Raw genomic sequence first — 15,393 nt, forward strand, 5'->3', positions numbered from 1 at the left:
TCTTGAACCCACAACTACCTACGTTAGAAGCAAGAGCATTACCAGCTGAGACAAGTTGGCGTGTACCTGCCTGCCCAATCAGTGGACGTGCCCTCGAGAAAGAAAACCATTGCCACAATCGAAACCTATCAGGTACTAACATTGGGAAAGTGAAGCTCAATGGTAGCGCACTCACCCCTGACATAAATAGTTGTGGGTTTCACATGTCCCGCCAGTACTTGATCACATGGCATAGGCTGAAACTCCAGTGCCGTATTAAGGGAGTACTACATTGTCAGAGTGCAATCTTTTGGATGAAACATTGAACCGAGGCTCCTTCTATCTGTGCCGATGGATGCAAAATGTTCAACTGTATTGTAACTGCTCCAGTCTGAATGTTTGACACCATGTCATTTCTGGATTTTGGTATTTCCTGGATTATAGAATGATGGTAGAATGCCTAACCACAATTGTGTGAACCGGAAAACACCATAGATGTAAATGTTTACCTGAAACATAAAACAATGATAAATTATTAAAGAAGTAATAAAAATAGCTTTACTTGTCCAAATACTGTCATTTGCGAGCTTTCATGCTGCTTCTTGATGTTGTAAACTGTTGAAGCCCACACCATGTTCCCTTGTCAAATCTTTTGCTGAAGCACCCTTATCTAGTTTCTTTATGACTTCTACCTTTTCCTATATTGTAAGCCTAACTTGTCATGGTAAGGGTTTAGAAAGATCAAACTAAACCTGGGAATGCTTGGGTCCTGCTCATAAACACTGCTACAAAAGGAGAGAGAGAGAGAGAGAGAGAGAGAGTGACTCTTTTTCACTCTCTCTTTTTCAGGGTGCAAAAGACAGTGAGAGACAGATCCAGAGAGAAAAATCAGAGTGATGGAGAACAGACTGTAGAGAGACCAACAGAGACTGAGAGATGGAGAAATAGACTGATAGAAACAGAGATAGCATAGAGAGAGAAAGTTAGTGCTTTTGTAACTTCATGCAGTGTTTTTCCAAGCTACATAGTCACTGCATCAGGTGAGCTGATTGTAGCACCCGAACAGTTGACTGGCAGGTCAGTGGACCTGGTCAAAAAATTTCCAGACGACAGATGTTTCTGGATTTGGTTTTCTGGACAGGAGAGGTTTTAGTGCATTTTAAAAAGAGCAGAGGTGTATCACTAGTGTCCCTCAACTAAAACACCTCCCACATAGACTTTAAGTGGTTATCTAATTTAATCCCTGGCCTTTATTCTGCTATTCACTCTGGGCCAATACTTTTGTCTTTAACATGGTCATTACCACTCCCTTTGCCTTTTGTTCCATGACATCTTTGTCATTCAATCTCCCCTGCCTTCAGCTGACCCCTGACCCCTTTTGCTCTGCCTGCTGCTCCCCACTTTTTCAACAGTATAAACCCCATCACATTCCTACCTCTCCAGCTCTGAAGAAGAGTCATATTGGACTTGAAACGTTAACTCTGTTTCTCTCTCCACAGATGTTGCCAGACCTGCTGTGTTTTTCCAGCACTTTGTTTTTATTTCCGATCTCTTGCATCCACAGTATTTTGCTGTTATCTAATTTATTTTTTGTGGACACTTGTGTGCGAATTGGCTAGCTTGTTTTCCTCCATAATTATAGTAGCTATGCTTGTACTTATTGGTTGTGAAGCAGTGTGGGATGTCCATAGTATGTGAAAGGTGTTTTACAAAGGTAGTCTTTCTTTCAATGTGCTAGCACCGCTACCAGTTTCTGAAATTGGTCCCTGATTGTATAGCAAAATCAATTAGTTTTAAAAAAAAAATACATTTCTTATGTCAACCCTCGTAAACATTCCAAGAATGTTGCAATTACGTCCTTTTGCCTGTGGGGTGATGCAGAATAGGCAGTTTTCATTTTAGATGAGGATTTAAGAAGTTATAATAGCAACACCTTAAAAGAAAGGGATGTGTAACCTGATAACGCGGACTTAATTATGATTGCACCCTCTGGCCTGTTAACTTCTGCTTTAACTCTGCTTCACCTGAGGACCATAATTGGTCCTGGGAGTGTTTGTGTAATGCCATGGGAAATTGTTTGGAAAATTCTATGGTTGTAATGTATACTGTTGAGTTAAAACCACAGATTGCACTTCATTTTTAAAAAAAACTGCATTAATTGAGGATACTCAGTCGGTTTCTACACTTATCCATGACCCAATTATGACATTTAATTTTGCCTTCCATGACAGGCTGGACAAACCAATGACTTTGTCAGAAAAGATTGTGTACAGTCACCTCGATGACCCTGTTAACCAGGAGATAGGTCGTGGGAAGACCTACCTGCGTCTCCGACCTGACAGGGTGGCCATGCAGGATGCCACAGCTCAAATGGCCATGCTTCAGTTCATCAGCAGTGGGTTGCCCCGAGTTGCTGTGCCGTCTACAATACACTGTGATCACTTGATCGAAGCTCAGGTTGGCGGAGAAAAAGATTTGGCGAGAGCCAAGGTAATTTATGTCGTGAAGAGCATTTTCTTGATTCAATGAGATCCTATTTAAATGCAAATATTCTTCTCACACACCAGCATACAGCCCTAGTGTTGTCCACGGTTAGTCAGAGAATAAATTCTGTCTTATCTGTCATTATTGTCTTCACATTTCTGTTTCTCACACTCTTTCCCCCAGTATGTGCCAGGGTAAAGGACATCATGGGGGGAGGGAGTGAGCCTGAAGTTGTGGTGCACATCGGTACCAATGACAGAGTAGATACTGAGGGGTCCTAACTTCAGATTTTCAGGGTTAGTGAGGAAGTTAAAAAGTAGAACCTTGAGGATAGTAATCTCTAGATTACTCCCAGCGCTATGCACTAGCCAGAGTAGAAGTAGGAAGATATGAGAGGATCAATGTGTACCTCAACAGTACTGGGACCAAAGTATTTATGGGGAGGTTCGCTAGTGTGGTTGGGGAGAGTTTAAACTAAATTGGCAGGGGGATTGGGCACCAGCATGGAGAAGTTTAACAAAAAAAAGGAATCAGGTGCATAAAGTGAGAGTGATGGACAGTACTAGAGAAATAAATAGTACTGTATTAGATAGGAGTAGACTAAGAAGGACTAGGAGGAATGCAAAGACAGAATTGCCTTGCATGCACAAAGTGTGGTGAGTAAGGTTGGTGAGCAGTAGTAGCAGTGTTGGAATATGATGTAGCAACAACAGAAACTTGGCTTAAAATGGTGAAGATTGTATGCTTATTAAAGGATATAAAGTGTTTAGAAAAGATAGAAAAGGAAAAAAAGGAGGTGGGGTGGCAGTACTGATAGGGAAGAAATTGCAGTGTTGGAAAGAGGGGTTGCACCTGAGGGAGCAAGGACAGAATCTACTGGGTTAGAGTTGAGAAGCAAACAGAAGTTAAGATCACTCTACTTGGAGAATTCTGTAGGCCTCCAAATAATGATAGAGGAACAATTCTGCAGGGAAACCAGACATGTGCAAGAACTATAGAGCAGTGATACTGGGGAACTTTAGTTACCCAAATATCGACTGGAATAACGTTAAAGTGTAGGAAAGGGGAGGGATTTCTGAAATGTCCTCAGGAGAACTTCCTTGAAAGGTATGTGCTCAGCTCAACTAGAAAGGAGGCTTTGCTGGATCTGGTGCTGGGAAATGAGGTGGACCAAACGGACCAAGTGTCGGCGGGGGGGGGGGGCGGGGGGAGATGTTTTTGGTAAGATTGTAAGGTTTAGTTTAGTAATGGAGAAGATCAAGGAACAATCTAATATAGAACTTCTGAATTGGAAGAGGGCTAAATTTGATGCAGTGAAAAGAAATCATCTATCCAGGGTAAAATGGAACCAGAGACTAAAATGAAAAGCTGTAATGGAACAATGGGTGATCATAAAGATGCTTCAGGTATAATCTCGGTACATTCTGTCAATGGCAAAAGGTAAGGGATCTAGGGTTTCTTGGATGACGAGGGCGATAGAGATTATGATTAAACTAAAAGGAAATGTATGGTGCATGTCAGATGAATTCTTCCAAGTGAGAACCAGGTCAAAAAGGAGAGGTTGAGAGGGGAGGTGAAGTGTTAAATAAGCCTGGCAAAGAGAGTATGGGACTTGAATGGCAGTCAACAGAAAAAGGAGCCCAAAGATCATCTACCAGTGTCTAAATAGTAAGAGGTGGATGTGTTGCCTTATTAGGCTCAAAGATGGTGATATATGCTTAGAGATGCAGGACAAGGCTAGAATAGTTGGGGAGTACTTTGAATCGATGTTTACCGAGGAAGAGGAATCTGACAATAATGGTAGTAGAGGCAATGGATAGTAGAAAGGCTGGCTATGCTTAGGGTAGATAAGCCACATGGTTCAATGGCTTGCACCCTTGGTTGTTAAAGGAAGTGGGGGTGGAGACAGCAGAAGAGCTGACCTTAATCTTTCAACTTTCCCCTAGATATGGGAAAGATGCTATGGGATTAGAGCATGGCAAATATACTCATATTCAAGAAAAGATGCAAAGGCAGTCCAAGTAACTACAGGCCAGTTGGTTTAATGTTGGTGGTGGGTGAAGTTTTGGAACCCACAAGAGTGTGTGTGTTTACTAGGCTAATCTAATTTTGATGAAATAACAGAAGGTTGATGAAGAGAATACAGGGGATGTTGTCTATATGGATTTTAAGAAAACATTTGACAAAATACCCTGTAAAGGGCTGGTTAGCAAAATTGAGGCTTATGGAAGGAGGACCAGTGTTCGATTGGATAAAAATTAGCTTAAGGACAACATTGTGGTAGATGGTTCATTTTTTTGGACTGGGGAATGGTGGACAGTGGCATTCCCTAAGGGCCAGTGCTGGGACCATGCTTTTTATTGCTCCATATAAATGTCTTGGATCCTGGAATATGGAGTAAAATTTCAAAAGTTGCCAGTGATACCAAACTTGGAAAAGTGGCAAACAGTGATATGTGTTGCCTGCTATAGGACATAGTCTAGCAGAATTGGCAGACAAGTCGAAGCTGGAATTCAATACACAGAAGGCAGAGGGGATAGGGAAAGGCAGTATAGACTCAGTGGCACAAATGCAAGGACAGAGGGACCTGGGGGTGTATGTGCATTCAATCTTTGAGTTGGCAGGATATATTGAGTGATTAATAATGCATTTGGGATCTTGGGCTTCATAAATAGAAGCATTGAGTACAAAAGCAGGGAAATAATGCCGAACCTTTATAAAGCTCTGGTTAGACCCCAATTAGAGTATTGCATGCAGTTCTGGTCATTACACTTTAGGAAGGGGGTGAAGGTCCTTGAGAGAATGCAGAGGTGATTTACCAGACTAGTTCCAGGGATCTGGGGAGTGAGGTGGTGTTAGTTACAAGGTTAGGTTGAAAAAGGTGGGGTTGTCCCAGGAGCAAAGGAGATTTGGGGGGAGATTTGACAGAGGTGTACAAGATTATAACAGGCTTGGATAAGGTAGACTAGGTGAAACTCTTCCCATTAACTGGTGGTTCAAAGACGAGGGGGCACAAATTTAAGATTTTGGGCAAGAGATGCAGGGGGAATATGAGTAAGAACTTATTTATGTAGCAAGTGGTAATGACCCGGAACTCGCTGCCCATGAGGGTGGTGGAAGTGAAAACAATCGAGTTTAAAAGGAAATTGGATGGGCACTTGAAAGAAATAAACTTTCAGGCCTATGGGGATAGAGTGGGGAGTGGGATTGACTGGCATGTTCTGTGGGAAGCTGACAGTGGGTTGACTGGCCTCGTGTACAGTTAGTGACTCTGACTCTTCAGTAACTTCAGCTAAATGTGGCCCATACCAAGTGTGGTCAGGTCCACCATCTAAGTAATGTTTGATTCCCCTGGACTCATTGTTTGATCTTCAGCTAGAATCTATGAACAAAAGGACGGATAAAATAGATGTTTCATGTATTAAAATGTATCAATTTGTTATATGTTTGCAGAATACTTTTTGGATTGATTTCTATTTTGTAAAAGTATGAAACATTGAACAGCACATTACAGCTACAGATTATGAACAAACTAAAATGGGTTGAATGGTTTATCTCAATTGTTAATATCTTCAATTTGCTTCTTGGTAAGGGGCTCCCATTGAGCAGTTGATTAATTTGATCTCTGCAACTTGTTTTCACACCAATCATTAAACTGTGGTATTTACTTTGTAGGAAATGAACGAAGAAGTTTTTAATTTCTTGGCGACGGCAGCAGCGAAATATGGAGTTGGCTTCTGGAAACCTGGCTCTGGCATCATCCACCAGGTGAAGTGATCTGCGCTCACTCTTTAAAGTTTGCTCCACACCCCCTGTCAGTCACAAACCAAATATACATGTAGGTAAATTTTTAAATGAGAAGTCCCCTAGATGTAAACACACGGGCAGAAAACAGGTTCACAGTCTACTAATCGCTTTCATTTGTGGAATATCTTGCTTAGTGTTTTTGGCATTGTCTTCTGCCCCCATCAAGTACAGTGACCAGCTCCCCTAGGGGCTCTGAATATCATTTTGTAATCACTTGCTTAACAGCGAGTGAAAGCAATGAGTGACTTGCCTATTTCGTTTATATTTCTTGTAATGTTCTTGTTTGACTTCTGCATGGGTCCCCCCCTCTACTTTCCAGGCAGCCCAGCTGAAATAGGAATGGGTGGAAGGTATTCAACCTCATGAGCCTGTTCCGCCAGCATTCAGTTTGGTCATGGTAGATCTTAACTCTCTCCATCCAGGACAAAGCAGCCCACTTGACTGGTACCCCATCCATCACCTCAAACATTCAGTTCCTCCACCACTGACACACAGTGGCAGCAGTGTGTACAATCTACAAGATGCACTGCAGCAACTCACCAAGGCTCCTTCAACAGCACCTTCCAAACCCATGACCTCCAGCACCTGGAAGGACAAGGGCAGTAGATGTATTGGAACACCACCACCTGCAAATTCACCCCCAGGTCTCACATTATCCTGACTTGGAAATATATCACTGTTCCTTCATTGTCATGGTCAAAATCCTGAAACTCCCTAACAGCACTGTGGGTGCACCTACACCACATGGACTGCAGCGGTTCAAGAAGGCAGCTCACCACCACCTTCTCAAGGGCAACTAGCGATGGCCAATAAATGCTGGTCTAGTCAGCGATGCCCGCACCCCATGAACTAATTTTTTAAAAAATTACTTACCTTGGTTACATATCCACTAACCGGCATGAGTAACAGAAATCTTAGTTTTGACATTTTCAACTGACCTCAGCCTCGACAGTTCTGTTGAGGGAGAAAGTTCCAGATCTCCTCCACCCTTTTTGTGAAGTAGCTTTTCCTGACATCACCCCTGAACAGCCTTTTAAGGTCAAGCTCCCTTGTTTTGAACTTTCTCATAGCCAACAGTATTATGAATCACAAAATCACAGAATTTCAATGGCACAGAAGGAGGCCATTCAGCCCATCGTGTCTGCACCAGCCCTCCAAAAGAGCATTATGACTCAGTGCCATTTTCCTGTCTTTTCCCCATACTCTTGCACGTTGTTTCTATTCAAATAATCGTCTAATGCCCTCTTGAATGCCTCGATTGAACCTGCCTCCTTCACACTTCCAGGCAGTGCATTCTGGACCTGAGCCATTCGCTGGGTGAAAAAGTTTTTTTCTCATGTCACATTGGCATAAATGGGGGATAGAGTACAAGAGTATAGCAGTTTAAAAAAAATTATGGGAAATACTGGCTAAGTCAGGGTTAGTCGGTGCAATTTTGGACACCCTGTTATAGGCAGGATATTAAAACGAGAGACAGGAGATTTACAGGGATGTTACCAACCATGGAAAACTTTAGTTATGAGGAGGGACTATTTCCACTTGAGCAGTATGGTTAAGGAAAGATTTAATAGAAGCCATTAAATTTTGAAGGGTTTTGAGAGAATGAAATGAATAGGGAAAGATCCTTTCCTCTGGTTGTTGAGTTGATGAGATTATCAATTTAAAGGCCTGAGAGGGAGGAGTGAGTTCAGAAGTATTTTCTGCGTTGCAGTAGTGAATGATTAGTTCAGAATCACTTTCTTTTTAGAAAAGTAGGGATAAGTATTTGAAACTGAGGAAAGTGTAGCTTAAGGGAGGGCGCAGGTCCATGGGGTTAGTTTTGCTCTGCCCTAGGAAAGAGCTGGCAGATACGATGGGCCAAATGTCCATCTCCTGTGCTGTTCATTTCTGTGGTTTCATGGATTAGGCTGAACAGTGATGCTATTAAAGAGCCTGCAGCACTCACTGTATAAGTTCGTGGAGCAAGTGGGTGATCAGCTCCTGTGAAACTCCAGAAATGGTGCGGAGCAGTAAGTAAATGGTACACTGAGAATGCAGCTTCCATTGTGTACTGATAAACGTGTGATTTTATTTGCAGATTATTTTAGAGAACTATGCTTACCCAGGCATCCTGCTGATTGGCACAGACTCCCATACTCCTAATGGTGGTGGCCTGGGTGGTGTGTGTATTGGAGTTGGAGGAGCGGATGCAGTCGACGTGATGGCAGGAATCCCTTGGGAGCTGAAGTGTCCAAAGGTAAAGTATCTACATTGATTTGTTAAAAACTACTTATTGTGACCAAGAAGCTCGGTTGCCCAGAACTGCCAGTCTCTGAAAACTATTACAATAATGACTTGTATTTATATAGCACCTTTAACCTGGTAAAACATCTCAGCTCTTCACAGGAGCATTTACATTGAAATACCAGCACACTCTATGCACAAATATGCAGCTCCCATGACGCTGAAGAATTCAATGGTAAGAGAAAATCAAGTTGTATCTATCCCTGTGCTTCACAGCCACCTCCTGTGCCTTAGATCTTCTGTGTTTCTATGCATCTAATCATCCATCACTAGGGCCCTTCGTATCCCTACTTCTGCCTAATGAGAGAGAGATTGGCAGAAACCGGGAATGGGTTAAAAGTTTTTGTTAATTGCAAAATTATGCTTCATAAAATGGGCAAGGCTGTTGATTTTATTCTTGCCAAATGACAATCCAGTGAGTAAATGGATTGCCTGGCATGCTCCTTAGCCATGCAGCAGCTTCCAGAGTCCACCTCTGGTTTATATTGGGTCAGTTGAACTTAACCAGGATAGCAGCACAGGTATTGCAATTGGGCACACTGCATGGAGCTAGGAAGGATTGGTTCCTGCGACTGATCATCAACTACATGTGTGTGGATGTTGGGCGAGAACAAATCTGTGTTACCCTGATGGTCAAATAAGTTACCCACTCGCTGACTAGGCCAACTCACCAAAGCTGGTCATTTAATTGGCACTCTTGAAAGTTGCCAGTACTTTGGCAGTTAATGGCAAAGCCCTAGTTAGACTACACCTAGAGTAATATTTTTGCTTCTGGGCACCAATCCTTAGGACGGAGTGCAGTGTAAATTTACCAAAATGATACCTGGACTCCATGGATTAAACTACGAGGAAGAATTACACAGCAGAGGATTGCAGTCTCTGGAATTTAGAAGATTAAAGGGTAATTTGATCAAAGTTCTCAAGCTATTAGGGTGAAGTGATCCGGTAGCGAGAAACTGCTTCCACTGATTGGGGTGTCTAGGACTAGGGGTCATAGTTTAAAAATTAGAGCCAGACATTTCAGGAGTGAAATTAGTAAACACTTTGACACACAGAGTGGTAGAAGTTTGGAAATCTTTTCCACGAATGGCAATTGATTCTGGATCAATTGTTAATCTTAAATCTGAGATTGATTGGTTGATGAGATTCTAAAGTATTCAGGGGGGAAAGGTGATCATGATCTCATTGAATGCAACATAGGCTCGAGGAGCTAAATGGCCTCCTCCTGTTCCTATAAGGGGGCTAGAGGTGCAATTGTAGAATATCACAGGCTTGGCGTGGGATTCATATCCTGCACTGGTATATAAATGGAGCTTAACTGCCATCTAACATCATTCTGGTGGTTTGTGGCACCATCTCGCAGAAAGGCAGTGCTTTTTGGAGGAAGGGGGCGGAAGAGAAGAAACACACAGCGTTTTGTGTTTAAGAGAGTCTACGTTATTTGCTAATCATATATTTTCCTGTGTGCTACGTGCAAAACCCAAGACTGGTTCAAGCCCCAGCCTTAAGGTGGGTTTCCTTCATACTAGCATTGAACAGTGTGCACATCACCCACTGTAATACACAAAGATTGAATCACTCTGCTCCTACCTTTTGTTTCTGGTTTAACTGGTAATTCTGGTGGAAGCTGCATTCTTCTTGGGCCTTAAGGTTCTTGGAACGTTTTGAAATGAAACAGTTGTTTGTATTTTGCTTAGGTTATCGGAGTAAAGCTGACGGGGCATCTGTCGGGCTGGACGTCACCAAAAGATGTCATCCTGAAAGTCGCTGGCATTTTGACAGTCAAAGGGGGAACTGGTGCAATAGTAGAATATCACGGGCCAGGCGTGGAGTCTATCTCCTGCACAGGTACACAAGATAGAGCAGTGTTTCTGTAGTGGTCAAGACGTTCGCCTAATATGCAAACGGCTCCCGGTTCGAAACCAGGCTGAAGCATTAACAGAACTTAATCATCTAATTTTGAGGAAAAGTTCCATCATTCCAGTTTGTTGTTAAGTATTAATTTGATCCATTACCTTACAGCCATGTGACATTTGCTCTTAGATGGTGATGGTTTGGTGCTAATGTCATTGGATTAGTAATTGAGCCCCAGGCTAATGCTCTGGAGACATGGGTTTCAAATGCCCCCATGGCAGCTGGTGGAATTTTAAAAAAAAAAAGTTCGTTTCACTGATGGTGACCATGACAGCTGCCATTGATTGTTATAAATACCCTTCTGGTTCACTAATGCCCTTTAGATAAGAAAATCTGCCATCTTTACCTGGCCTACGCATGACACCAACCCACAGTAATGTGATTAACTCTTAACTGCTCTCTGAAACGGCCCAGCAAGCCACTTGGTTCAAGGGCAATTAGGGATGGGCAGCAAATGATGGACTTGCCACATCCCATGAAATAATAATAAAATTGTAATGCAAGATGATTGTAGGCAATCATAATTGTATGGTTTCCAATATTTACAAAAGGTGGGGTGAGAGTGACTGCCCTTGACATCAAGGCAGCATTTGACCGAGTTTGGCATAAGGAGCCCTGGCAATACTGGAGTTAATGGGAATCGAGGGGAAAACTCTCTCCTGGGTGCAGTCAAATCTAGCACAAAGGAAGATGGTTGTGGTTGTTGGAGGTCAATCATCTCACTGCAGGATTTCCTCAGGACAGTGTCCTAGGCTCAACCATCTTCAGCTGCTTCATCAGTGACCTTCCCTTCATCATAAGGTCGGAAATGGGGATGGTCGTTGATGATTGCACAATGTTCAGCACTATTCAGATACTGAAGCAGTCCCAGGTCCAAATTCAGCAAGCCCTAGACGATATCCAGTATTGGGCTGACAAGTGGCAAGTAACATTCTCGCCACATAAGTGCCAGGCAATGACCATCCCCAACAAGGGAAAAACTAACCATCGTCCCTTGGCATTCAATGGCACTACTGTATCTGAATCCTCCACTATCAACATCCTGGGGGTTACCATTGACCAGAAACTGAACTGGACTAGCCATATAAATACTGTCTACAAAAGTGGGTCAGAGGCTAGGAATCCTGTGGTGAGTAACTCACCACCTGACTCCCCAAAGCCTGTCCACCATCTACAAGGCACAAACCAGGAGCGTGATGGAATACTCTCCACTTCCGTGGCTAAGTGCAGCTCCAGTAACACTCAAGAAGCTCGACACCATTCAGGACAAAGCAGCCCACTTGATTGGCACCCAATCCACCACTGACACACAGTGGCAGCAGTGTGTACCATCTACAAGATGCACTTCTCCGAGTCACACATCATCCTGACTTGGAACTATATTGCCGTTCCTTGACTGTCGCTGAGTCATAAATCCTCAAACTCCCTCCCCAACAGCCTGTGGGTGTATCACGTGGACTGCAGCGGTTCAAGTAGGCAGCTAACCACCACCTTCTCAAGGGCAATTAGGGATGGGCAATAAAAGCTGGCCCAGCCAGCAATGCCCACATCCCGTGAATAAATTTTTTTTAAAAATTGCTTCTTTCTGCTTCCCCTCCTGCAATTCAAAAACTTTTAAAACTAAAGTTTGGTCTCACTTAATGTCTGCCCTAGTTTACCTTGTTTTCTGTCCTGTCATTTTTAACATTACACTATATTGCCCTGGCTCATCAGCTTACCTTATGTTGATGCAGGAAACTGTAATTACACTCAACATCGCTAAGTAAGAGGCAAAAATCACCGAGATGCTGTTGCTCTCACAATCCATTGACTCCCTGCTGGAACTAGGAGCATGTATGGTGATGGGTTTGGGTGTATTATAACATTCGTGCAGTCCATTTGGAAGCTAACATTCCCTGTTGCACCTGAATAATGGCCTCTTGGGTGATGTACTGGAGGCTTGCTGGCTGTGGGTACATTCTCCAGTTAGGGATCAGTTCCTCAGGAGACGGATGAAGAAAATGAATGAGGAGGGAAAGCTAATTTGATGCCTGCAATTTCATATACATTGGGAATAGGGAGACAGTTCTTCTATCAGAAGGTGGGGGGGGGGGGGACATATTGGATGCCAAATCTCCATAGTTTCTTATGCACCTTCTAAGTGGTCAGTTGAACAGCAGAAGCCTACAGTAAAGGCACCACGCTTTCTTCTATACCAATGAGGTTTTAACTGCCTAAAATTTTACAGCAAAGACAATGGCGTGTGGAATTGAGAGAATGGTAGCGAGCAGAAACCATAGGTTTAGGGCATGAGGATGTTTTTAGGACTGGCAAGGTGTACTGTATGGTGTTTCACATGATTCTTGTTGGGATGATACCCATTTAAGATATGCGTACTTGGGAATTGAGGGTATAATAACCAACGTTTCCTAATCACACTCAATTGGAAGTATGGCAAGTTCTGTCAAGGGCTTTTAAAGACAATAGAAGGATATAGATAGGCAAGCAAGATGGGCAGATAGGTGGCAAATGCTGCTCATTGTACAGATTTGTGAAGTGCTGTATTTTGGAAATGTTAACGTATATGGAGCAAATGGAGCAGGAGCCTTATAGATTTAATTGGATGTTACCAGGGATGAGGGGTTATAGTGACTTGATTGCTCCTTTTGCTAGAAATTAAGAACCTGAATGATGACCTGATGAGCCTTTAAGATTATGAAAGGCTCTGGTGAAATGAATAGGGACAGCTAGTTTGCATTGATTGTTGTGGTGCTGGTGAGAGAGAAATTTCAGATGATCACGAAAATACATGTACATGTACATGTACATGGCTGAAGGTTAGAATGTGGAATCCTGTTCTGCAAGTCATTGTTGAAGCAAAACCCATTTTCAAGAAAGAACCATTATTATCTAGGCAGATACGACATCCTTTTCGCAATAGGGTAAATAACCAGGTCATTTGATTCCAGTTGTGGTGGTTAATGAAAAAATTTTGAAGAACACTTGGAGAGGCTCTCTCCTGGAATAGTGAAGTGGATGTTGAACCAGTGGAACAGGACTTCAGATTAATGCATTATTCAGTAGATAGCAGCTATGCCATTGCAGCACTCCCTCAGTAGGGCTTGGAAGGTTGAGTAAGATTATGGGACTCGAACCATTAACTAATGAGCAAGTGGTATGTAAATCTATCAATAAAATGGGAATTCTGGGCTCCCTCAAACTGACTCTAATATTAATAAACCCCATCTCCCAATAGATGCTGTTTTTTTTAATTTATAAGAGATGTTGGTAGCACTGTGGTGCTAACTGAGCAAAAGCAGTAAAATCCAGTTTGAACCTCTTTCCCTTTCCAGGCATGGGCACTATCTGTAACATGGGTGCCGAGATTGGTGCAACCACTTCTATTTTCCCCTACAATTCCAGGATGAAGGCATACATGGACAAGACTGGCAGAGAAGGTGGGTCTAAGGAGAATACATAACGTAATTTCTGTTTAACATCGCTTCCAGAGTGTTTTAAATAATCTTGAAACACACTTTTATCAAGTGATAGAACATGGAGAGAGTTGGTCTCTTCAGCTTGAAAAGAAGGTAACTTAGATATTGTGTTAATATCATATCACATCACATTGGTTTGAATATAGTCTAAGATATATATTTGTGTAAATAAGTTAAATCCAAAGTGTCTTTAAACTAAGAACAAGTCTCAAACAGCTGAAAAATGAGTATGTCAAAAGGGGCTTCTTCATGTAGTAGTGATGGAATGGCCACCTTAGAACAAAGAAAGCTGAGAGGTGACTTGATTGAGGTGTACAAAATGATGAGGGAAATAGATAGAGTGGACAGGATAAAATTGTTTCCCTTGATGGAGAATTCTAGAACCAGGGGACATGGATTCAAGATAAGTGGCAGAAGGTGTAGGGGGGACATGAGGAAGAACCTTTTTATGCAGAGGGTAGTGGGTGTCTGGAATTCACTGCCCAAGTTTGGTTGGGGAGGCAGAAACTCTAAACTCTTTTAAAAAGTACCTGGATCTGCACGTAAAGTGCTGTAAGCTGCAGGACTATGGGCCGGGTGCAGGAAGGTGGGATTAGAAAGGGCAGCTGGGTGTCCTCTGGCTGGCATGGACAAGATGGGCTGAATGGCCCCCTTCTGTGCTGTAACTTTTCTATGGTTCTATTAGTGCAGGTAAAAACATTCAGCTATTTGAGATTTGTGATGGGGAGAAAACTTTTTCCTTCATGTGTACTAAATTGACAGTGGCCACCTTCCCTGTTTTTTATCCAGTGCTTACATTATTGGTGCAATACACAGATTCTCTCTTATAATTAAAGATCATTAAGTCTTTACATTGTAGCTCCTTTGATTCTGTTGTTAATTTCATCACCCAGCATGGAGCTGAGCAAGGCAAAGTAATAAAGCTCAGACCTTGGTTTTGGTCTGTGCCAGTTTGAGCTAGCTGACCCGCACTAGAGCGCCAGATAGGGTGTTGTAATTGGCCTTGGTGTGGATGAGTTGGACTGGTATTATTTCAACTGTGCATGTTAAATCGATTCTCTCCTACTGTTGAATTCAGCAACTCCTCCAAGCCTCTTTCTGATTCTTCATTCTCTCCTGCCAAAATGAGGGGAGTCAGCAATCTCCAATTAGGACATGGTAAAACAAGTATTCCTTAAATGTCATTGTGTGTGTCCATGTGTGGAGCACACCCTCAAACCCCATACACACCTCTTTCCCCCCAATATATCACCCATACTCACGCATGCATCTCTGCCCGTGTACCTGTGTCTGCATACATGCACATCCACCCATCCATACAAGTGCACGCAGCCCTGCCCTAGCACATCCCTCCACAGCTGTAGCGCCCAAGAGAGTTCACCAAATTTGAGAAACAGGAAAATAAATTCTTTTAATCCTACTTCTATCAGGCAGGAAGCAGCAATAAACT

At 42.7% G+C, this 15,393-nt stretch overlaps 1 protein-coding gene across 1 annotated transcript in view; it reads left to right on the forward strand.

Moving 5' to 3' along the window:
• Nucleotides 1-15,393, forward strand: part of aco2 (aconitase 2, mitochondrial) — an 85,559-nt gene that overhangs the window by 28,526 nt on the left and 41,640 nt on the right. The window contains exons 3-7 of the mRNA XM_041177617.1: nt 2,211-2,469; nt 6,139-6,231; nt 8,348-8,506; nt 10,251-10,401; nt 13,800-13,904. Coding sequence (XP_041033551.1) covers nt 2,211-2,469; nt 6,139-6,231; nt 8,348-8,506; nt 10,251-10,401; nt 13,800-13,904 — 767 coding nt within the window. The remainder of the gene's footprint in view (nt 1-2,210; nt 2,470-6,138; nt 6,232-8,347; nt 8,507-10,250; nt 10,402-13,799; nt 13,905-15,393) is intronic.

This window comes from Carcharodon carcharias, chromosome 31 (genome assembly GCF_017639515.1).
Source record: "Carcharodon carcharias isolate sCarCar2 chromosome 31, sCarCar2.pri, whole genome shotgun sequence".
In the NCBI taxonomy this organism is placed as follows: Eukaryota; Metazoa; Chordata; class Chondrichthyes; order Lamniformes; family Lamnidae; genus Carcharodon; species Carcharodon carcharias.